The 25,000-nt window shown below is 47.6% G+C and overlaps 1 protein-coding gene across 3 annotated transcripts in view; it reads left to right on the top strand.

The window, feature by feature from the left end:
- The first annotated feature begins 314 nt into the window (after positions 1–314).
- CACNA1D (calcium voltage-gated channel subunit alpha1 D) overlaps positions 315–25,000 on the top strand; it is a 331,484-nt gene continuing 306,798 nt past the window's right edge. For all 3 annotated transcript variants that reach the window (XM_024123808.1, XM_024123810.1, XM_024123809.1), the window contains exons 1-3: positions 315–381; positions 2,332–2,641; positions 6,398–6,503. In XM_024123808.1, the coding sequence (XP_023979576.1) occupies positions 315–381; positions 2,332–2,641; positions 6,398–6,503 (483 nt within the window). The remainder of the gene's footprint in view (positions 382–2,331; positions 2,642–6,397; positions 6,504–25,000) is intronic.

The raw sequence follows: 25,000 nt of genomic DNA, 5'->3' as shown, positions 1-25,000 counted from the left end.
AAGCCAATTCTCCTTTGCAGCAAAAAATTACATGTATATATTATCAAGATAATATATACATCCGATCTTATTTTTTAAAAAAAGTTTATTTTGCTCCGATTTTGAAAAAGAGGGAGCGTGGGTGGCCAGCGGTTTTTATAAATTATTCTTATTTTCTGTTATCTGTCCCCGTCCCTCCCCACCCCCTGCTGAAGCTTGAATAAGGGCAGGGATCGCGGCTCCTACCTATCGGTCACCCCCTTACCCGTTCCTTCCCCGCCCCAACGCCTAGCACAGTGCCCTGCACACAGTAGGCGCTCAATAAATGTTCGTGGATGATGATGATGATGATGATGAAAAAAATGCAGCATCAACGGCAGCAGCAAGCGGACCACGCGAACGGTGAGCAGCCAGAGCCTGGGCACCCGCTGCCAAATCTAATCCTTGTCATGGTCCTCCTCTTCCCACCCCCCTCTTCCTTCTCATCCCCCTCCCATCTCTGATGCGCTGGTGGGTTGAGGGGGTTGGAGAGGATGCTTCTAGCTCGGTGTCATCTACATAGAAAGGGGAGATGCGTGGCAGCCACTCCGTTCTCCCCTTCAGGCCTTGAATGTCAGAGCTAATTCTGCATTTGTGGGGTGGGGGCGGCCGTGGAGTCCGTGGAGTACTGTGCCGCCGAAGGGGCGGCGAGCCGAGGTGATTCGGCTTCAGTGTCCTCGGGCTCAACTTTCCTCCAACGCTCCCGAGCGATGGAAAGGGGGTGGCTATGAGTCTTCAGCCGGAGCCCCCTTTCCAGCCTCTTCACCTCCTTCCCCGGCCCCTGGTTAATTAGGAAGAAGGTCTCTGGTGGCATCCGGAAAATTCTAGGATTGCCAGGTTTCAACCTTCTCGCCGGTGGGTGAAGCATCCCCCTACCCTTGAGAGGGAGGCTGGGTCTCGGAGTCGCCGGCCAGGGGGTCGGGTGGAACGCATATTCCCGCTCGCAGCGCCGCTGTGCACACGTCGGTAACCTAGCAATGCCCGGAGAGTCGCTGCCGCTGTGAGGCTCTGCGCCCCAGCCCGGCCACGTGCAGTTACCATGCCGGCCCGGCTGGGTCGAGGGAAGGGGGCGCAGCTCCTGGCCAGCCCTCTTCACTCCTGCTTGGAGGTCACTGGAGTCCCCCACAACCCTCCATGGGCTTGCAGCCTTCCCGATGAGCGCTCCCCAAGGGAAGACTTGGGGCGACTCCTCCCCTGGCTCAGACCGTCTGCTGCCCAACCCCGCGGCTCTCAGGCTGCTGGCCAGGCAGACGTGTGCTCGCTTTGACTCTTCCTTGCTTTTTACTGAGTAAGAATTGGTTTTGCAAATGCCCATCCCTCTACCTCTGCCACCACGCTCACTTTGACTTCTGTCTCAGTAAGGAGGTTGTGACCAGAGGCAGGCAGGTGCTGGGGAGACCTGCCTGGGTCTTGGCCTGACCCCAGGCTGGAGAGGGCTTTGCACATGGAACCCTCTTGGGGTTCTACCCTGTGTGCACTTGGATACCAGCCTACACTGAGGTGATTCCTGTTTAGGCCTTGAGGGCCCCTGGCATAACCCAGCCTGTCTATCCTAGGTGTAAGGGTGCAGGCTGCCTGCCTTGTCTGTTTCTTTGGATGCTGGCTTGGCTGCTACAGCTGCAATTTAAAATGCAAAAAAGCACTAAAGATGTTTTCTGTTTTCCAAAGACTGTGGAGGAAATGAGTCCTAAGCATCATGAATTTTCATTTGGAGGAAGTGTCAGTGCATAATCTAGGTATTGGTTATGGGGCTTTTGGTATTGCCCTGGTGCCAGTGGAGGATTTTTTTTTCCATGCTGAAAAAAATGCATTGGTGGCTATGGAAAGATGTTGGAGTAACACCCTGAAAATGATTAAGACTGTTGAATTATTGCCACTGCTTTTTTGTGTGTGTGTGTGATGGTGGTTATTTTGAAGAAAAGCTGCTGTATGTGTCTGTTAACTCATTAGAGATACATGGGTTTTAAAAGTCAGAAAAGATTTGAAATAAATGTGGGAATGACCTCAGTTTGTCTGAAGGAATGCACTGAAAGACACCTTGTGAAGACACGGATGTAGGGAGTTACTAACCCATTGGGCGTGATGCAGCAGTGGTCCTGTGTTACTGACACTTTGGGCAGGGCTTGTGGACTTTTCTTGCTACTCTTGCTGGCCAAACCCTGCTTCTGAAAAATAGGACATGAAGTTTCAAATGGAAACATGGGGATGACTTCCCTCCTGTTCTTGATGGGAAACCACTTTAGCTTTCTTCTGACACTGGATTCTCATTGTTTTGTTTTGTTTTTTAATTTTCCTTTTTCTCCTTCTTCCCAGAGGCAAACTATGCAAGAGGCACCAGGCTCCCTCTTTCTGGTGAAGGACCAACTTCTCAGCCGAATAGCTCCAAGCAAACCGTCCTGTCTTGGCAAGCCGCGATTGACGCTGCTAGACAGGCCAAGGCTGCCCAAACTATGAGCACCTCTGCACCCGCACCTGTAGGATCTCTCTCCCAAAGAAAACGTCAGCAATACGCCAAGAGCAAAAAACAGGGTAACTCGTCCAACAGCCGACCTGCCCGCGCCCTTTTCTGTTTGTCACTCAATAACCCCATCCGAAGAGCCTGCATTAGTATAGTGGAATGGAAGTATCCTTTTTTGGGGGAAGGCTTTCTCGTTTTCTCTTTTACCATCTGTTCTTTAAAAGGATTTGCTTTCTGAAATGGCACTTACAAAGTGATAGCATTTTGGAATGTGAGCAACAGAAGAAGTTGTGTGTAGAGGGTTTCATGGTATATAATTTCCTATCTCCTCTGGGTGCAGAGGGGTATCTCTCTGGGTAAGTATAGGCTACCGTGTGCGTGTGTGTGTGTGTGTGTGTGTGTGTGTGTGTGTGTGTGTGTGTGTAGGTAGTGGTGGGGGAGGGAGTGACAACCTGAAACTTCAAAGTGGTAGATAATTAAAATATGAAATTAACCTTTGGTCATTTGACACTAGATGGTTAGTTTAAATGCACCATTGTTTTTTGGCAGTGGTATGCATTGAACCTATTGCAAATAAGCTATGCTGATTAAAAAAAAAACTGTACTAGAAATAAATACATTTTTGACCTTTAGTGGAATCTTCTCATTTTGACGTTTGGAGTTTGCTTCGGAAACTCCAGTTAATGCTAAGATGGCTTGTAGATCTGACATTTGGTGAGTCTGATTGTTCAGGTAGCTACAAATATGAACACTTGTTTCATAGGGAGGGAGCAATTTACTCATCAATGCTATGACTTCCTGGAATTTCCTTTTGACAAGTTCCAAAACAGCATTTGAAACGTGAGCGTGAGGGAGCATGTGAAGGGAGAGGTTTGTGTGTGCCTCTTCTTTCAGCGCCCGTGTGGGTTAGAGCACAGCCCTCTCAGTGGAGGAATTTGCAGTTGCTGCCTTTATAAAAAAAATTCTGTCTGTGTCCTTGGACTGGAGTTACATTACTGGGTGTCTCCTTTGTATTTTTAAAACTGAACTCCAACTGCCCCAGGAGGGTTGTTAGGGCCCAGATCTTGGAAAACTAGGGTGCGCTGCCTGCTCACTCCCTCCCCTAAACCTGGAGACCAGGTTCCAGTGCGTGCCACCCTTCAGAAAAGGTTGACTGAGGCCTTCTTTCTGAGCAAATGGCTTTCTAATTAGTCAGATGATTCATCGGTTTGGGTAAAACACATCATTTCCTTCTCCCAGAAGTATATTCGGAGTTGACCTGGGCCTTAGAGCAGTTCCTAAGCATGGGAAGAAGTATGAATAAAGGGCTTCCCCACGGAGGCCGGGGGGAGGGGAGGGACGGTCATGCTACAAAGGGAGGGGGTCGGTGACCCGGGCTAGAAAGTGGAGCTGAAACCCCCGTATCATTTGAGTGCCTAGCTCGGTAGCTCTTTGCGCACCCTCTGTCTTAGCTGGCTACTTTCTGTGCTCTCAGAGAGTTAAAATGAGGTAACTGTCTAGAAAGGTTTTGGAGAGAGTAGCCAAGTGTAGGATTTGAGGGGTTTTCGTGTGCTTTTTCCTTTTTAGAACAGATGTCTCCTCTCCAGAGGGAGTTGCGGTGTCTCTCACATGGCTGGGGTTGTGTGGATGTGTTTTCTCTTTAGGTTCTTTTTGAGTCTGAGGACGAACACTGGTGTCGGCCCAGGAGGGAGCCGGCTCCACAGGGTGTCCCTCAAGTGGCATGGCAGCAGTGAGAGGCACAGACTGTACTTAGCCAGAAAGATCTCATCCTCCTCAGGTTGGCTTGATGTGGCTGAGTAAGCAGAGGCCTCTCGGTGGGGTCATTAATTTCATGTGGAGTGAGCTGGGAGGCCTGGTGCTCTTTGTGCACGGTAATTTGTATATAGTAATTTATGTGAACGGAGTGAGTTGCTGGATGGTGCTGCCGACTCCCGTTCCCGCACTGCCAGACGTGCGTGCAGGAATTAGGGGCTGTGGCTGCCAGTGCAGGGAGAAGCCGCCCCTACAAATGGGGAAGTTTGCAGAATAGATCCTGAAACGATACATGATTTGTTTTTTTCAAGTGACCGTTTTCTTCAGGTTCAGGGAGCAGGGTATAGGCAGCCTCCTAAAGCCAGCAGTGCCAGGCCCTGTCAGCGCTGCAGGAGTGAGTTTTTACCTGCTGTTTGCCTTTACATGCAGGCAAAGCAGAGTGTCCTGCACTTGGGGAACGAGGAAGGAATATTTAGGATCAGACCCATCCGCTTCTCTAATGCTCTGTTCTGCTTGGCTTGTCAGAATCTTGTGGCACTGGGTTAGGATCCACCAGTACCTGGAGTCTGAAACTGGACCACCATAAAGAAAAAGTACTCTTATGTTTGCTTTCCTGAACAGCATCAGTACTTCTCAGATTTGCTGGTTTATCATTTAGGTAGCAGGAAATTAAAAAGGCAGAATGGTGGTGTGGGGGAGGGGAGAGACAGTAAGTGTGTTTCCATATAGGATAGCCCTGGGGCAATTGACCTTTAAAGTTTTGGAAGGAACTGCCAAAAGGAAAAATGGAAAAGATTCTGAAGTCTTTTTAAGGTGGACTGCCTTAAAGTTGGGTCCCTACGTAAGAGATTTTGTAATACTAGATGAGTTAAAAGAATAACTATGAGGGAAGGATAACTGGCTTTGAAAATAAGCCCATCAAATTAACAAGGGAATAATGTCTTTCATGTCCATATTTCAGTGAGTGTTAAAGTTCTTCAAGAGGCTGAGGCTTCATGAAACTCAGCGCATCCCCAGAGACATGAGGGGTCTCTGTTTCCTTCAGCATCTTTGAATTTCCCAGAAGGAAATCAGGATGAATGGAGAAGGTCTGTGCATATCCTCAAAGCTTTAGGACTTGGAGATGTTTAGTGAAACCGTGGCCTTGGCTTTTGTGGGTGAGTGTATGGGGGAAACAGTGTTGTACAACCAAGCCCGGAGTTGGAGGTTAGATTGGTGCTCGTGAAACCTTGCATTTGGAAAGGCTGAAAACCAAGAGAGGAAAAACAGTCATTTTGGCAGATGTCAAATTTTGTATTGCCAGTTTTGACAGTGTCTCTTAATAACACCAGAAGGTTTAAGCAAGTATCTGTTGAAAGCTGCTCTCAGAGTGATTCTTCCAGACAGACCCCTGAGATTTAGAAATGTTAAATCCAACTCTGAAAGTGTCTGGTGGTGATTTCTTATGGCCTTTTATTTAATTTGTTTATAAATTGAACGCAATAACAGCACGTTATAAACGGAGCTCCGGTCCGGCTCTAATCTAAAACAGTGATAACCGCTGATTAGTAAGGAAGGAAAGCAGAGGAGGGAGGTGAAGCCTGGCTTGCTTGTTACAGTGAGGGATTGGAACAGCCACAAGACGGTCACAGGTGGAATGGAGAAGGTCCTTGGTGACTTGTCCTATCCCAGTTCGGACAGGAAATTCAGACTGACCCAGACAAGGAGAGCCTCCAAGAAAACGGCTGTAACACATGGTGACAAGGATCTGTGGAAGAGGTTTGTCTCATGATGGCTTTTCTTTGTGTCTACAACAGCCAGGAATTTAGCTCTCTAAGGCCCTTGTTGCTGTGAAAATGACACGAAGTAGAAACCTGTTTCACACAGTGCCCTAACTGGATGTACTTTTAGGTTTTCATATAAAATGTCCAACAGACGAATGAGTGTAACGTGATCCTTGCAACAGAAGAAAAGGGCGTGGCGACGTCATTTGATAGGAAGATCTGCTGTGAGTTGACCACTAACTACTACTCCTTCTGGAAACCTTGTAGTCACAGCAGTCAGTTGAATAAGGATTTGTGGGTAAAATTTTCATTGAAAAAGAAGTTCAAAAGTGGTGTGATCGGGAGTTTGACGAGAGAGATGGTTTATATTGGTGTAACACATATATACCTTAACAAAAATTTTCAGACCATTTGACATATTTATATTATTGGCTATTTTTGCCAATTGTGTGGCCTTAGCTATTTACATCCCATTCCCTGAAGATGATTCTAATTCAACAAATCATAACTTGGTAAGTGTCCTTAGAGTTGCTGCTTGTCCTGATGTGTGCTTGTCATTTACCTCTATACTGAAGCTGGAAGCTGGCAGCTGGCTTTCTGGGTGGTTGAAATTAACAGCTATGCATGTGATGTTTCACAGAGCTTTGCAACAGTGGTGTGTTTTTGTTTTTGTTTTTGTTTTTTTACCTGTATTCTCAAATTTATACTGAATGAAAGTGTTTAAAGTCATGAATCTTGTATAAATAGATGTGGAACTTTTCATGGAAGAGGTTTGTAGCAGATTTTAAAATAACTTTTCTCTCCATATAGGCTTTTTTTTGTCGACGTTCTTTTCCTGGTAATGTTTGCCTTTTTTTTTTTTTTTTTAAAATCCAGTGTTATTTGGGAGTTGTGGGTACTATTGGGTACTACGGTTAATTTTTCTGGTAAGTAGAGAGTTGTCATAGCTTCTGTACCTGAACCATTAATTTTTACAGAAGTAGAAGACAACAAAACGAATCCACGTAGCACATAATTTGGTGAATGTACAGTAGAGTATTGAAGTTCCTCCACTTAGTCCTATGAAATGCTCCAAGATAAAATGATTCTATGGTGAAATAAATTGGGATACTTCCATATACCTTATTGCTCTCTTAAAGATTTGTAGTGCACGTTAACTCAGTAAAAGCTCCAGGAAAGTCTGTAGTTAAAAAACCAGTTTCATTTTGTTTAACTCAGCTAGTGCCTAAAAGTAATTGGTCATGGATTCTTTAAACATTTTTTTGGCAGAGTGCATCACAGTGTTTCATGGAACTTCCTTTGGGAAAGGTTGATATAGTTGAAAAAAAAGCACTGAAGAGCACTGGAGTGTGACTAGGAGTTGTCCCAGTGGACTGTCAACTGGCTGTATTTTGGGGCATTTCCCAGACCCTTTTTGCATTGCCGTTTACCCACCTGTCAATTCAGGGGATCGGATGAGAAGATCACCAGGGTTGTTTTCACCTCTGACATCCTGTAATCTTTTCTTGATGATTCAGAAGCCGTTTCAGGATTTTTCTGGTGCTGCAGCATCCTCTTTGCAAGGATCAGTCCTTCATGAGTGGAGGCCGTGCAGAAAGGAGGTGAATGAGGGGCTGGTCCCGGATAACAGGAAATTCTCCCTATTGTTTTGCTTTCCCCTCTTTTAGCTGGTTCCATTTGGTTTTGGTTTCTCATGCTGAAGCTGTATTTTAGTAGGGCTGGATGTTCTTAGCTGAGTGTTGTAAAGTCAAAACTAGTGAGGGGAGAGCTCTGCCGGGGTCTGTAGATGTTGACATTATGCTCTTAAGATTTTAGACTTCATGGTTTATGTACAGGATTTCATGTTACATTTGAAATGTGTGGCACATTTCAGATGTAGGGCTTTTGTAGTCTGCTGTGTAGGGAATTTTAAAAAATTTTGGATACTGCTCCTGAAAGTACAACTGTAAATGGGAGTTGGATACACATGTAAAGACTTACTGTTAGTATATATTTATACTGTGCTAGAGATGATCTGTGTGACTTTGGATATTTTAAATACCTTCTGATTTAGTTGTAGACATGTGACTTTAGACAATCATTTCAAAGGAAAAGCAGAAGTAGTGAAAAGCCCCCATCAATGGGGCTAGATCATCACAGTCTAGGCCACAGATGGTGTCAGCCTTGTTACCAAATTTAACAATGTGGATGGTGACCCAGTTTGTTGCTTTTTGTAGCTCAAGAGAACATGATTAAACAAACTTAGAAAATACATACCTTTCTGAAAGGCAGATTAATTCAGATCAATGGAATAATTAATGTAGCTGCATGTGTAAGTCAATTAATACTCTGATTTTTTTTCCCCAGGGAAGTTCAGGGCACTAATATAAGTACTGTTGGGCCATTTGGATTTCTCAGCTAATAAGTGAGGGAATAAAACATAGGAAATGGATAAATCTCTCTTCCTCCCCCTGGCAGTCCCTCCCCAGTGGATCTTTTATTGACAGTTCTTAAAACACCGACCTTTTGTGGGTGGGAGAGGGCAGTGTGTTAGTTTGGCAAGCCTTTCTAAAAAACCCAACATATATTTCTTTGACCTCTTAACATTCTGAAACTTATAGCGTTCAAGTTTGTGTCCTGTGTTCACTTGGCTGGTCACATGGCCAGATGAGTTTAATCTCTGCCTAACTCTTTAAATATTTCCTTTCTCACTGTGGGAAGGGAAGATCTTTGTGGATTTCCCCCTGACTCTTAGCAAGGTCCCATGCCATGTCAGTCCTCCTGCCAGGGAGCCGGGTTTTTTTTAAAAAACATTTGACCCAATTTGTACCAAAGTGATTGCTCTATTTTTGGGATCGGTTTAGAGGCAGCTGAACGAAGCTTATTTTTCATCTGTAGTAAATACCTTTCAATTAATGTGAATGGCAAAACAAAGGGCAGAGGCTGATACGGGTTGCAAAGCTGTACGTGTCAGGGAGCTGGTGGTTTCCTTTGCCTCCAAGCTCTGTCGGGAATGTAGACGTTGAGCGCTTAGAGTACGATTCAGGACCGGCTTTGTGGAAGATGTTTCTGCCTGTTACAGGTAGTTTGCAGTGAAATTATTACTTTTCTTGGGTAAGAAATGTGGCCATCTCCCTTGGTCCAATGTGCGTTTGGTCTGGGTTGTACCTAACTGAGCCAGCTTTGGGGATTTGGAGACTACCTTGGGGGCAGCAAGTTTTCCCAGGGTTAGATTTAAAATATGTGTGTGTGTGTATATATATATATATATATATATATATATATATATATAAACAGTGTCAAGTTTCTATGCAGCTTTCACTTGTGGACTTGCAGGGACTAGTGGAGGCTGCAGCCATGGAAATGGTGCAACTCAGTTCTCACAGCAACCTCCCTCCTAGATCAGTCGGTAGCAGGATTTCCTCAGTTCCACTTACTGAAAGTGTATATCATTTATTTAATTTTTTTCTTAGCATGGGGCAGGGGGCGGGGAGCGCTTCTTTATGGAGTGTCAGCGTGGGAATGATCACAATCCTATACCTCGCTGTGTTGGAAAATGCTTTATTTCGCTTCCCAAACTTCAGTTTCTCATAAGTCACAAACTGATTGAACGCTTCAGTCTGGGCATCCTGCTACTGGAACTCCCACCCCACCCCCAGGCCCAGTTCTCCATAGCGCTGACCGGCCTCAAATTAGAACTGTCCAAAGAGGGACGCCCAACTGCCAGCCCTGACCTTCCTTGATGTCTGCAGCCACCGAGGGTGGGGCGCGTGGCCTGGGCCTCTCTGTCCCTTTACCAGGTGCTCAATAAACGCTTTTGACACTCAACAAGAAGGTTTACTAAGTCTTTGACCCCCTTTTTGCCCCCTTTCTCATCTTGCCTTTGTGTTTTTAGACTGCTGACACTTGGCCTCTATAAAGCTCCTCATGTCTTCCCCTTCCTCTCCATTCACATTGCGGTCAGATGGCTTTTGCTAGAGGAGTGATCCTGAGGTTTCAGGGGCGACCTGCTGCCCGAGGGAAGGCTGGGTGCTCCTTGGTCTACCCAGCCTTTTCTGGTTCACCTTCTGTGCCTCTCCTTCATACCCACCGCCCCCACCCCCGTCTGTTAGTCCACCAGCTGATCTTAAATACCCCTCCCTGCTCTTGTCCACCTCCTGGCCTCTTCTCCATCTGAAATACCTCTTCCACCCTACCACCCGTTCATCACTGTCACTGTCCTTAGAGCTGCTCAGGAATAATCTCAAAGGATGTGTCTTCTGGGAAGCCTTTTCTGACCCTGATTAGAAGTAACACTCTTATCTGAACTGCTCCGCTGGCACTTTGCATATAAAACATCTTATATTTTGGTAATTTATGTGCACATCTTATCTTTGTCTTATCAAGCCTCTTCAGAATACAACTCACAGTGCATCATTTTGGAACCCCAATAGTGCTGAGCCTGACGGTGTGTAGAAGATGTTCATAAATGCGGGTTGTTGAGGACCGCTGAATGAACACTCTCAGGAGAAGTTCCTCACCCAGTCTTTCCTCTGAGCCGTACTCAGGATTTCCTTGTGTGGCAGGTTCCTCTGCGGACTCTTTTGAGGTCCTCGGCGGGGGGTAGGTGGGAAGTTCCACGTGTTTACTCCTGTAAAGCTGAGGGTCTCCGTGACCCTGCTTCTCATGTACCCCTGGCTGAAGGCACCGTGGGAGCTGGGTTTCCGAGCTGAGCAGCCTTGTACGTTTTGTGCTCCAGCTCCAGGGCTCGGAGTAGCAGAGCGGTGGGAGCATCTCTGGGAAGCAGTGCTGGCTGAGGACTCCTGTCAGGGGTACCAGACGCCTTATGAGGGCCAGGAACGCTGTGGGACAGCCTACTTTGATTTCATTCTCTCCTCCATGGCCGAGATTCCCACGCAGTGTTTCCTGGGCTTAAAAAGCAAGTTTATGGGCTCTGCATGGTCCATAGTTTAGCATCTCACATAGTGAGTGGTGTGAATTGAAATACCTGAAACACAGTTTCATAATCTGTCTCCTTGGGCTTTGCCTAGAATGTGGCTTTTATTTCCGTACCTCATCTCCGTAGCTTTGCTCTGTTGTCTTTCTGTTTGAATTGCGAGTTTATTTCTGCATGCCTAGATGCCGTTTTTCTAGGAGAGCTTGTGTGCTGCCCTCAGTTCAGCCTTCTCTGATCCTTGTCCCCACCTTCCACCCCACCTGCCTATGTGCAAGTAGTACTTGCTTTCCTCTTTGCAGATATTCACCCCTTTCCACCTTATTCTATAACTGCTGTGGGAAGTGGCTTGGTGTGTGGGGTGCAGTTCTGCACATGGGCTTTGGGCTCTGACAGGCTGGCCCTTTGGCTGATGAGCTGAGTGACTTTGTTTTTGTTTTTTAAAATTAATTAATTAATTTATTTTTGGCTGCATTGTGTCTTAGTTGCTGCGCGTGGGCTTTCTCTAGTTGCGGCGAGTGGGGGCTACTCTTCGTTGTGGTGCGCGGGCTTCTCATTGCGGTGGCTTCTCTTGTTGTGGAGCACGGGCTCTAGGTGCGCGACATTCAGTAGTTGTGGCTCGCAGGCTCAGTAGTTGTGGCGAACTGGCTTGGTTGCTCCACGGCACGTGGGATCTTCCCAGACCAGGGCTCGAGCCCGTGTCCCCTGCATTGGCAGGCGGATTCTTTTTTTTTTTTTTTTTTTTCGGCATGCGGGCCTCTCACTGTTGTGGCCTCTCCCGTTGCGGAGCACAGGCTCCAGACGCGCAGGCCCAGCGGCCATGGCTCACGGGCCCAGCCGCTCCGCGGCATGTGGGATCTTCCCGGACTGGGGCGCGAACCCGGTTCCCCTGCATCGGCAGGCGGACGCGCAACCACTGCGCCACCAGGGAGGCCCCGGGCGGATTCTTAATCACTGCACCACCAGGGGAGTCCCGAGCTGAGTGACTCTGGATGAAAGTAGCATATGCTGAGTCTGACTGGTCTCGATGGTGTTGTGAACTTAACCCTGTGCGGGCGCACAGTAGGCACATCAGGAAATGCACGTGGAGTGGGTGGGTCCATAAATGAATGACCGTGTGGGGTTCCATGGCATGTCCTTATAGATCAGTAGTTAATTTTCAGCAATTGGCTAATGATTAATGTTTGCTCGAGAGGCTGACTTTCATTGTCCAATATTAATGAGAATCCCAGGAAGCACCTGTCAGAGTTTGCCTTGAATTTCAGGATTGTATATTTCTTGGCAAATTTAACTCTTTATATCGGAAGCAGGAGAGAAGAAAGACAAATGCTTGATACTTTTTGAATCCCTGCCTCATAAGCTGGCTTCTGTGTTCAGCACTGTGTGTGAGCCACGTGTGAGAGGTTGTACTTGGGTGGGTGTGTGTGTCACATTTCATGTAAAGGCTGGTGGGGCAGTAGAATGCCCAGAATAGATGGACTTGGGGAGTAACACTTAACCCAGAGCTGGTGAACCTGTTTATGCCTTGTACAAGTAATTGCATCTCTTTTGTCGTCTTGCCTCACGTTGACAAAGACCAAGTGACGCAGATTGATGTTTTATTGAACAGACTTGGCTTGAGTATCGGCAGTTTTTCAGAAATCAAACCCAAGTCTTAAGGAATTCAGATTTGCTACTATTAAAGTTCCTTAAGAGGAATTCCCAGACTGTCCTCACTCTTTTGGTTTGTTAAAAAGCAAATCTCATTTCTTTATAGACACACCTCGAACACTGGAACTTCCCTGCTTAGACCCTTGAAAAATGAACCTGTCTTGGAGTGAGGATATGTTGGTGTATTGGCCAGAACTTGTTGGATTACAAGTTGCAGAAACACAAATTGGCTTAGTTGGGGGGGAAAAAAAAGTACGTGTGTGTGTTTGTAATTTATTAACTTAGGTAAGTGAAAAGTCCAAAGGGTAGAAACTGTTATCAGACACAGCTGGAAAGGGGGCTTCAAAGAGGGTCTCAGGATCCCACCCTGCACCCCAGCCTTCCCGTCTCCCAGGCACAGTCTGACTGGCCTCCAGCGGGTCCCTCTCACATACCAGGTGTGCATCCCGTCAGCCCACTTTGGGGAGGGTCTTTGGGGAGATGCCTTCCTTCCTTAACCTCAGCTCAAGTTCAGTATTTTAAAATGATTGTGTGAGAAACAGGAGACCCTTGTAGCAGATTTGTGGGCAGTTTCCTTTTTTAACCTTCCCCATCAGCATTTAACTTTTAACTGTCTGCAAAACGTGAGAAGCGCCTGATACAGAGGGGTCAACTTGCCCAGCTGCAGAGACGCTTATGTCTTGTTAGCCACAGGTGATGGTGGTGGGGTGGGACTCCAGAACAGACCCTCAACTGCTCCTCCCCTAGGAAAGTCTCTGAAGAAATTGCAGAGGCCCTGGGATGCTGGTGGTTGGGCGGAGTGTTACTGTTGCTTGGACGACGTGCCCCGGGAAGCGACGTCGGTGGGTTTCCTTGCCCTGTGGGGTGGCAGTGGAGGTTGGCAGGTCATTCCAGAATAGACGTGAGCCTCCTGGCACGCTCACGCTCTTGGGGCCCTCTGCCATCAGCGCTGTAGGATGTGTCCCCAAGTCCTGTTCTGCCCATGTGATTGAAATGAGGAAAGGTGAGATTGGTATTCTCACAGCTGGGGTTCTTGTGGGCAGTGAGGTGTTTGTCTGGGCAGGCAGAGCTGGCCTTGGGAGGTGGGCACGGTGAGAAAAGCTGAAGATGGGGTTGGAGGAGGAGCTGTCTGAGCGAGGAACTGTCCTGTGTCTCTCTGTGTGTGTGAGAGAGCTGGGGGAGAGTGTGGTCGGTGGATGGACCACTGGGTGTTTTTGACAACACGAACCTCGTAGCATGAAGCCCTCTTCTGGAGACTTTAACTGTGCAGGGCTCCAGACACTGCCCAGGCTGGGGAAAATGACTTTCTTCTCCAGAACCTGAAAGCAGTTATTTCTGCTAATTTCTTTTTCCCCCTCCCTACTGGCTGAGTGGTAAATTTAGAAATGACCTGTTGAAATTATTGAATGAGTGAACATGAGAGTCAGGCTGGAGGGAATTGGCAGGGGGTGACCTGAGGGAGGGAAGGCCGGCTCCAGACTGCTCAGGGAAGATGTAGCTGGCAGATGGACCCTGCCTGGGAAGGAAGGAGGAGGTGTCCTTGGTCGGCTTGGCCTGTGGATTCACCGCAGGCTGGGTGTGAGGCTCATGCTTTCCCTGCCATGGTTATATTCTGAGGGGCCCACTGTGCCTCCCTTCCCTGCACCCATGGGGAGGTCTAGCACGGCATACTCACAGATATTTTTGTAGCGCCGTAAGGACCCTTGTTTATAAGACGGGAAGTCAAGGCACCATTATTCAACAAATATTTATTGAGACCTGCTCTGCAGAGCATACCAGACTTATGTGTCCGGACTTCTAGCCGGCGCTGCTGTGGGCTCACTGTGCCCGGTCGCCCTTTCATAAGGAAAGCCCACAACATGGGGTCTGAGAAAGGCCTTCTTTGTTTTTCATATTTTGCATTCTTAGAGTAAATCATCATTCAAATTTATACAAATAATACGTGAATGCATTCTTCTAAACTCTTAAAACACTGAAAGTAAACTGACAGTCTCCTTTTCCCTCCCCAGCTCCTTCTAATCACAGTAATCAGTTTCAGAATTGTTTTTCACTGTGTCTGTATGTGTATATCATCTGTGCATTTTGAAATCTATATCTATACAGTTTGGGTATTTTAAGTTTTACACAAGTGGAAACAGTGCATGCATTATAAAGCTTCCCTTTTTCCCAGTTGATGTGTCGTACAGATCTTTCTGTATCTGCGGTGTAGAGATCTAACAACTCCTTAGTTGCCGTAAAATATTCCGTGTATGTGCCATGGTTTGTTTAATTGTCCTCTTTCTGATGAGCAGTTAGGTTAGTTCCTAAAGTTTTGCTGTTTCAAACAATGCTGCATTGAATATCCTTGTGTGTGCTCTTTGTGTGTACAAGTAAACTGTTCTCTGGGATAAGTACTTAGAAGGGAACTCTCTGGGTGGGAGGACAGTGCATTTTAATTCCATACTTACTGCTGCATTGGCTTCCACGAAGCCCGTACGATTTACGCTCCCCACCCCGACAGCTCCTTGAGGTCAGCCGTCCTTTAACTCTGACGAGTGACGTCATTCGTTCCTTGTCTTAGGCCATGGGAAAGGAAATCTTGGGGGGAGGGTACAGCCTCTCTCTTGGATGCCTGGTAGGCACCCAGAGCATCTGGTTCGAGCAGAAAGTCCTGGAACTCTGAGCACCAGACTTGTCATCTCTTTTGAACCACAGACCTGGATGAAAGGCACCAAGGCTCATTATTCATTCTTTCCCTTGCTTTGGGTGCCACGCACTTGGGGACTGTGCTCCTTTCAAGAGAAACATTCATTCCAGGTGGCTAACAGATAAATAAGTCCCTAAGGCAAAAAACTGAGTCTCACTTTTGCAGTGTTTGCTGGCTACAGCTGAGTTCTAAGACGAATTCTTCCTTTATGTTCCTTTTAGTGGCAGAAGAAAAATATCTCACCTGGTATGTTTCTGCTGTCCCGTGGTCTTTGATGATTACTTATTCTATTTTCACAGGCAATTGAACCTCGCTATTATTATGGTATTTATTATAGGGTTTGTACCCCCTCCTGCTTCCAGAAGCTCTGAGGTGGCTTAGAAAATGGAAGCTGATGAAGGATGGGGCAATCTGGAATCAAAACAAAAAAGCAGACTTGCCCAGGTGCTCAAGATGAACGGATCGCTGACACCTGGGCACTGAACTGGCCGTTAGGCTTTCCAGCAGTGGTGGTGAAAGGGAGGACTCCTAACGTACAGGGTTTTTATCCTCTCAACAATGGGAAGCAGCCACATTCATTGAGAGAGGCATTTTCTAGGAAGCAGTTCCAAGCAGGAATCTACAGCATGGGTCCTTGTACAAGGTACTGTTGGGGCACGGAGAGCCATGTCTTCGCTGTGCTTTTGTTAACGAGAAATAAATGCCCTGCAAGCAGATGGCCTCTGGATTCAGAGTTCCTAAAGGGTTAGGACACAGCATTAAACTGTGGCATACTGGAGGCACTTCTGTATTCTATAGCAGTTTTGCTTTTTGGTTATATAAATTACTATAGAACTAAAGCTGGGAAGATTAAAAAAGGAGTAGTTTAAAACAGCTTCATTTGATCACACATAAAGTACTTTCTGGAGCATTTATGATGTGTAAAATAAAGTCCATTAAACATTCACTTACTGGCTTAACTTGGTTTAAGTCAGAGTACAAAAGGAGAGTATGTATTAATGCAAAGAACCCCTCCCAGGCCCTCATTTTGGAAGAGATGTGGTTTTATTATTATACTCTAATGTGAACTAAAGAAGTGACCAATGTATTTTTTAAAAAATAAATTTCTTTCTTTATTTTTGGCTGCAGTGGGTCTTCGTTGCTGCGCCCGGGCTTTCTCTAGCTGTTGCGAGCGGGGGCTACTCTTCGTTGTGGTGTGCGGGCTTCTCGTTGCAGTGGCTTCTCTTGTTGCGGAGCACGGGCTCTAGGCGCGCATGCTTCAGTGGTTGTGGCACGTGGCCTCCGTACTTGGGGCTCGCGGGCTCTAGAGCTCAGGCTCAGTAGCTGTGGCACACGAACTTAGTTGCTCCGCGGCATGTGGGATCTTCCCGGACCAGGGCTCGAACCCGTGTCCCCTGCATTGGCAGGAGGATTCTTAACCACTGCGGCACGGGGGAAGCCTGTGACCAGTATTTTTAAATGAAGACATCCTCGAATGTTCTTCAGTAAATAGATAACAATGGGGTATTACGAAACACTGTTTATACTTAAATGACTCCTTTCAAATTGTACAAAAACAGCTTGACTGAGTAAATGGTTAAAATGCTGCCCTTTTATCACAGTAATTAGTCCCTTAGTCCTTTTTTTTTTTTGAGATAATGCGCAAGTGTGCTTCTCTTCGGGCATTCACAATTTCTGAATTATTGAACTATAAATTAATGGTGAATCTATCTAAAGCTCTTTTCAGAATTTTTATCTGGTGGGAGTGAAATGAAAACATCTAAACTTCTAAATTAGAATGTGGGGAGGTGGTGACACCCAGCAAGAATTTGGTAAAAGAGAGGTGTTTAAGAAATCTTTTTCTAGAAAGCCCCGTGGGGTTGCAACTAGTTTGGTCGGGGCAGAGAAAGCTTTGGAACTATTTTAGGTTGGCCAGCTGAATAAGCTAATTGATAATCATTAAAGACAGGGTGGGGGATGAGGGGGTGGGGACTAGGAGATTAGATGCTGGTTCTGATTTACCCTGGATGGTACTGAATGTGAATCACAGACTGGTGAGGTTGGGACTGGGAAGGACCCCGGAGACCTTCAGGTGGATACGTTCATTCTTCAGACCCAACAGTCGACTTGCTTAGGGTCGCACCGTGAGAGAGGAGTCAAGTGGGGACTTCGGCCAGGGCTTCTGTCTCTGGGCCTGTTTCCTTCCCACCCTCACCGTTACAGCCCTGAATACAGGTTGAAGTTAGGCATTTGCCATCTGACCGGTAGGTCTGAGGATGCCAGGGGCACTTGTGACATCTGGAAAATCAGATGCCAAAAGGCTGTCTCTTCAAAGCAAGCTGGGCATTCAGCCGATTTCTTTGTCTTCCATAAGATAGTTTTGATCATTCCTCCCTCCCCTGTTATACTTCATAAATTATTCTCTTACTTTCTTCATGCCCGTTAACATGCAGGAATCATTTGGCCATGGACGGCCTCATTATCTTATGGAAAGAGTCAGGGCTCTGGCCAGTGGGTGTGGGAGGGCAGGAGGGAGTCAGCAGGCCTGGTGACAAATGCTGTGGGTCTTTGCTCAGTCATCTGGTTCTGGTGTGGCTGCCATACCCTTTTTGACCATAACTGGAGGCACAGAGATAATTGCCTTTGTTACCAGCTCATGGCTGACATCTGCTGAGCTAGGTGGGCTTTGTATGTATAATCTTCTTAGTTCTCCTTTAATCCTCACCGTAAAGTCTTGAAGAAGAGACTACTGAAATCCTCATTTTGCAGGTGAGGAAAAAAGGCTGGGAGGGGTCGAATTGCTTACATGAGGCCATGAGGCCTAGTAATTGGCAGGGCCTGGATCCACATCCGGGCTTCCTGACCTCAGAGCCCACACTCCACCACCAGGCGGTGCCGACAAGTCAGGGCTCACAGGCTCTTGCCGTCTAAACGCCCGGCAGCGCAGAGCAGCGCAGGGAAGGCCGCAGGCTAGAGCGACGGCGGGACCTCCAGGTGGGTCTCTGTGCAGGCTTCACGGCCTGGTTTCGCTTAGGGCTTGGAACCCAGGTTCGGGGACTGGCACCGAAACTCCTTGCATATGATGCACTCCCGTTGCCCAGAGGCGTTGCCAGGTGGGGTGGGGTGGTGGCTGAAGTCAGGGTGGCCCTCTGCCTGTCTTCTGAAGCGCCTTGTGAGCCATCCAATTGAAATGGGAGTTAGAGGAGTTTAAATTAGGGCATTAAGTAGATTTTATTGCATTTTAATTCCTTGAAAAGTTACTCGTGAGAGGAAAGCGCGGGGGCTCTTGCGTAGGAAGGAGCGAGCAGTTAGGTCATGGGCTCCGAGTCACACACGCCCGCAGTTCGGCGCCTGTGAGGGGCCAGATGCGCCTCCTTGCCCGGTCTGTCCCTCTTCTGTAAAAGAGGAGATTAAGCGGCTGGCAGGGTTCGCACAGGCCCTGGCTCCTAGGGTACGTGGAGTTGTGGGGTTCACTATTCCTGGGGCTGGGGCGACAGTCTGGTGCGTCCTCAAGCCTCCGCGTGGCCCGCCCTGGGAGGTAGGGGTTGCCGTCCTCGGCCTCACAGGTGAGGAACCTGGGCTGGGAAGCCGGACCGCTTGCTCCCATCCGTCCATGAGGGAGCGACCCCTCCAGGCACACCAGATGGGTTTCCTGGACGGACGGCTTGCTGGGTTAGGGGTTGGCTTTCCAAAGCCATTTTACAGAAGATGTTTTCACCAGACCCGTTCTGTCTGTCCCCTGAAGAGCTTGAGCCGTAGCCGTCGGAGAGGGTGTTGGGGGGACCTGGTGAAGTAGTGACGGAAAGTTACCCACTGGTCGTAGGAGGCCCTAGACCTGGACTGCAACCCGTCCTCGCTTAGACAACAGTCACGGGCTGCTGATTTCCCTTGGGACACCGAGGAAAGAAGGGGGCTGGGTTAGTGATCAGGATCTGATTCCCACAGCCAGGAAGCCTGAAGCCCCCCCTCTACAGAGAACAATCCAGAGCCCAGTCCTCCCGTGAGGCTTGGTGGCGTCCCTGCCGACTGCTTCCTCAACGACTTGGGAATCCACTTGACCAGCTGTGTCTTGTTCCTGCTCGGCCCAGGTGGGAGACTCTGGCCAACTCTTGATTTAAATGTTACTCAGGAGAGAACAGAAAACAAGTGCTAAGGAGCAGAACAGGTGTCAGGGGAGTTCTGGCCTGATTGCTGCGTTCTCAGAAGGGAAGGTGGGGCAATTCCTAGAATTGGGGTAGTGGAGTCACCGCTAGCGCCGTGAGCTGCCATCAGAGCGTCTGATGTGCTCTCACTGCGACCTCATGCGTCCTCCTGTTCCCAGGTTACAAAGCAGGTCTCTGGGCCTGGGCCGTTAAATGATCCTCCTCCCACCCCAGACCAAATAGCCGGGATGCGGCAGAGATAGGACGTCTTGGGCCCTTCCCACCACACACAGTTCCAGGGCTTATCGGGGGCCTCCCTGCAGGGGGTTCTGCTGGGAGACTGAGGCTCACAGAGAGGATGTGACTTGCCAGAGCTAGGGCTCCCCAGGACCTGGGCAATTGTTTGTCCTTCTCGGCCAAGTGACCTCAGTTTCTTTTTCCTTTTGTTTTTTTTTTAAAATTAATTAATTTATTTTTGGCTGCGTTGGGTCTTCGTTGCTGCGCGCGGGCTTTCCCTAGTTGCCGCGAGCGGGGGCTACTCTGTTGCGGTGCGCGGGCTTCTCATTGTGATGGCTTCTCGTTGCAGAGCACGGGCTCTAGGTGCGTGGGCTTCAGTAGTTGCGGCACGCGGGCTCAGTAGTTGTGTTGCTCGGGCTTGGTTGCTCCGCGGCATGTGGGATCTTCCCGGACCAGGGCTCAAACCCGTGTCCCCTGCATTGGCAGGCAGATTCTTAACTACTGCACCACCAGGGAAGTCCCTGATCTCAGTTTCTTCACCTGTAAGCTGGGAGTAATGGTGATAGTGCTGCCCCATGTGTTGAGACGATCAAAAGGGATTTTGTAAGAGAACATTCTGCACCATTCATTTCCCTACACGTCAAGCCTGGCTTCTAGGGCTTTCCCTGATCTGACTCCCTCCCTCCTTCCCTTTCAGTCTGTGTTATCCTATCCTTTGGAGAGCAGAGACTCTGGAGGAAATAGATCTGGACCTGGGTCCCAAGGTTTGCCACCCACTAGCTTTGTGACTTTGTAACAATTTATTGTTACCTCCCTTGGCCTTAGTTTTCTCATCTGTAAAAATGGGGTATAGTCATGCTTGTCTCACTTTTAGCAGGGGGGCTTTGAGGAGTGATCAAATGATGTGTGAGTGAGCCCCAGTTCACCAAAGACGTTATTCAGTCGGTCAGGAATGGTCTCGAGGGGAGTCTCTGACCTCCCGGTGATGTTCAGGGTCCGCAGTGTCTGAGTATTGGGGGACCCTCCTTTCCCTCAGCCCTTGTGGTGCTGCGGGGTTTTAAAATCAGCCCCAGGCCATGCCTGTTAAGTCCCCCAGTTCTCTCAAGAGTGTGGCATTTCTTGGCCCTAGGATTTTTGTTTCCCTTTTCCTTAGTGTGGCCTAGTCCGTGGAGGTGGGAGGGGAGCGTGCCCCTTTCCTTCTCTTCGAGGGGGGGCCTCGTCGCTGTTTCTGGCCTGAGGCTGGGCGGCCACTGAGGCTGGAGATCCTGACGTGTGTGTTCTGGACTCCTTCCCATCCTGGTGGTTTGTGAGCTTGAAGTCCAGCGCCTTCCCTGGGGAGCTTCATGGACTAGCCCCGGGTGGGAGCTGCCCTGTCCCGTGAATCACACGCTTGCTTGGGTTTGGTCTTATGCTCTTTTCCTTTTTCCAACAAGAGTGTGACCTTTTGTGGGCAGAGACCAGTTTGCCCTCATCTGCATCCTCCTCAGCTCCTGGCATGGGGTGTTTGTAAACGATGCACCATTTAGTGAAGCATCACTGTGTCTACATCAGGTGCTCTGAGGTTGCCTTATCGCTTTGACTGCTTTCTTAATATGGCCTGATGGTCTCTCTTTGCAAGCTGGGAGCAGAGCACTGGGGAGATGGATGGAGGGATGGAGGGGCACTGGCGGCAGAACAGAGAGACAGAGATAGGGGAGAGGGAGAGATAGAGACAGAGATGGGGGAGGGGGGAGAGACATGGGTTGGGGGAGTGAGAGAGAGGGATACTCCCTTAGGCAGAGACTGTGATTGCTTAATGAAAACATTAGAACTTACAAAACCAAAACACAGTGAGCTCTTCAAAGCAGTTATTTCTGAGGCTGCACCTTAGTCCCAGTGATGCAGGAATGCTTGTTTTCAGAATTGCTTTCAGAGCCAATTTCTACTTTTCATTTTTCTCTGCTTCTGGAGAAAAATGGGGTGATCCACATTGATCACTGACCTTATTCACCAGCGTTTTCCTAAAGAAATTCTTGGATATTTGTAAGAAAGTCAAATCTGTCTTCAAAGAGAGCCATGTTCTCTTATCTTTGAGGCTCTTGAGAGGCGTGTGTCCTGGGCTCTGGAGAAGGTCTTCACTGGCATCTTGGATTTGCTCTGAGGCGTGGCAGTATTGCCAGCATCATGCGGCCTGCTTCCCAAGCTTCCTCCTTTGAAAAGAACAACACTTGTTTATGTGATTCTAGTGTGTTGATTAAACAGAACAGCCTTCCTACTTTGTAGTCACACTTCCCTAAGTCTGTAGTCTCATCTGGCCTGACTTCTCCTGGTGCCAAGAATCCGTCCACCGGGGCTTTCCTCTTTAGCCACTGGCCCCAGGAACACGGTCAGGTGAGGTGTTTCACTCCCAGCTGTAGCCTGGCTTTTAAAGGCCTCCCCCATCCCTGGCAAGGCAGACTTTCACATTACCCCAGAGTCAGGGGACGTGGATGTGGGCTTCTTGGCAGCGGGGATACCTGCCTGACCCCTACCGGGATTCGGGGGTCCTGGGTACAGGTGTAACTGCACCATTCATAGCTGTCATGTGGGTGATTTACACAAGTAGACAGAATTCCTTCAGTTCCCAGGAGGGCTCCTTGGGCTTAGAAGAATATGTGAGTTTCCGCATTTCTTCTTTTCTTGCCTTTAAAAAAAAAAAAAAATGCACTTTTGATCCCAGTTAGGTTAGACTTCTTAACCTTAGCTACAGCAAAGAGAGCTCCACCCTTGCTCTGTGTGAAGTGTGCAAGACGACGGAGGCTTCTTTAAAAATAGCCCCTCATTTGTAAGTGGGGCGTCTTCGACCTAAGTCATGTTCTGTGCAGGTTCGGGTGGTCGGCATTGGCACCTGTGCTGGGACCTGGGGCAATAAATAACAGAATTAACTGGTCTTCACTAAGTAGGTGGGATGAAGGCATGCACATTTTTTTTTTTTTTTTACATAGCCTTATTGAGATATAATTCACATACCATACAATTCACCATTTTAAAGTATACAATTCAGCGGTTTTTATTATATTCAGTCATGCAACCATCATCAAAATCAATCTTAGAACATTTTCATCACCCTGAAAAGAAACCCCATATGCATTAGCCATCACTCTGTATTTCCCACCAACACTCCCTCCCTTCCCCAGCCCCAGCCAACCACGAATCTACTTTCTGTCTATGGATTTTCCTATTTTGGACATTTTATATAAATTAAATTATATAATATGTGATCTATCAAGTCTGGCTTCTTTTACTTAGCATAATGTTTTCAAGATTCATTCATGTTGTAGCCTGTATCTGTACTTCATTTCCTTTTGTGGCTGAATAATATTCCGTCGTATGGATATGTCACATTTTCTGTATCCCTTCGCCAATTGATGGACATTTGGGTTGTTTCAATTTTTTGACTGTGATGAATACTGCTTTGAGCATCCATGTACAAGTTTTTACATGAACTTATGTTCTCAATTCTCTTAGTATATACACCTAGGAGTAGAATTTGCTGTGTCGTATGGTAGGTTTAACATTTTGAGGAACTGCCAAACTGTTTCCCAAAGCAGCTGCGCCATTTTACATTACGACCAATAGCGTATGACAGTTCCAGTTTCTGCACATCTTTCCTGACACCCGTTAATGTATATCTTTTGGGTTCTAGCCATCTTAGGATATGAAGTCGTATCTCATTATAGATTTGCATTTCTCATGACTAATGATGTTGAGCTTCTTTCCTTGTGCTTATTAGCCATTTGTATATATTCTTTAGAGAAATGCACATTCAGATCCTTTGCCCATTTAAAAAAATTTTTATTATTGAGCTATAGCAATTCTTTATATATTCTGGATACCAGTCCCTTTTCAGATATATGCTTTGCAAACATTTTCTCCTCTTCTGTGGGTTATCTCTTCATTTTCTTGATGGTGTCCTTTGAGCACAAAAGTTTTACATTTTGACAAAGTGGCATGTACATTCTTGGAATCTTACAGCTGGATAGGGCCTTTGTGGTTGCCTGTTCTAAATCTCTTGTCCTAGTGATGACATGCCCTGTGGTCCAGAGAGGAGGTGCCTTCCTCAAGGTCACAGGCTACAAAAGTCAGGACTGGAGGTTAACCTCTGGGAAGCCTCAGTTTCATCCCCACTGTTTCTGAAGGTGGTAAGTTTAGGTGAGTAGGGAAAGAGTTGGCAGCTCTGAGCATTCTCATCTTCCTGGAAGCCCACAGACTCCAAACTCAGCTCTCCTTATAGATGGAGACCCTTCCCCATGGTTCATTTGTTTTAAAATAGAGGAGGGTCCTGTCACATTTGGTCCTTTCTCTGGGAGGGTGCACTCTATGAGAGACTAGCGTAGGTCAGCGCTGTTGGGAGTGGTCATAACTAGTCACCTGTAGCTATGAGAACTTAAGTTAAAATTGACTCAAAGTTAAAATTTATTTTCTCAGTCACACGAGCCTCATTTGCATTGTTCAGTATCCGTTTAGGGCTCCCATATGGGACAGCACATGTAGGGAATGTTACCATCATTGCAGCAAGTGCTGTTGGACGGCGCTGGCCTGGAGACATTTATGCCCTGTGCACTGGCATTCTGTCCTCACTTCTGACCCAGGCTGGTGCCCTGGACTCACAGCCTTGATCCATCTTCTGTATGTTCCTCCTGCACCTGCCACTCAGACTTCCTATGTATGTAGCTGCCTCTGGGCTTCTTGGCAAGGCCCCTCCTCACATTAGATGGTCTGTGGGTCCTGCTGGCGGAGATGCTGCTTTTCTGTAGCTTCTGGACTTGGTTGCTAGTAAAGAGACCAGTGTGTTCCCTCACTTCAGCCAATGGATGTGACTTGCAGAAATCGAGCTGGAAGATGCTTGGAGAGGAGTGTGTTCTTTCTTGGAAAGGCTAACTCCCGAAAGTGGATGAATGAACATATCGATATGCTCTGTGGTCGAGAGGAAGAGGTTGAAGAACTTTAGTTCTTTTGGTTGCATTCGTGGGTAGTCTTTGAGTGGGTCCTTCCCTTTAGAGGCAGTCGGTCCCAAGGTGCTTTTCTGTAGCTTCTGGACTTGGTTGCTAGTAAAGAGACCAGTGTGTTCCCTCACTTCAGCCAATGGATGTGACTTGCAGAAATCGAGCTGGAAGATGCTTGGAGAGGAGTGTGTTCTTTCTTGGAAAGGCTAACTCCCGAAAGTGGATGAATGAACATATCGATATGCTCTGTGGTCGAGAGGAAGAGGTTGAAGAACTTTAGAGTTTAGTTCTTTTGGTTGCATTCGTGGGTAGTCTTTGAGTGGGTCTTTCCCTTTAGAGGCAGTCGGTCCCAAGGATTTGCAAGATTGCGAAGGGATGCAGGGAGGGAGGCAGGAGGAGTTGGAAGCCCAGTGTCCCGAGTCAGTGGCGTGGCAGATGC

Source organism: Physeter macrocephalus, chromosome 18, assembly GCF_002837175.3.
Source record: "Physeter macrocephalus isolate SW-GA chromosome 18, ASM283717v5, whole genome shotgun sequence".
Taxonomy (NCBI): Eukaryota; Metazoa; Chordata; class Mammalia; order Artiodactyla; family Physeteridae; genus Physeter; species Physeter macrocephalus.
Note: the sequence above shows the minus strand (reverse complement) of the source record. Positions and strands in the feature narration are given on the sequence as shown.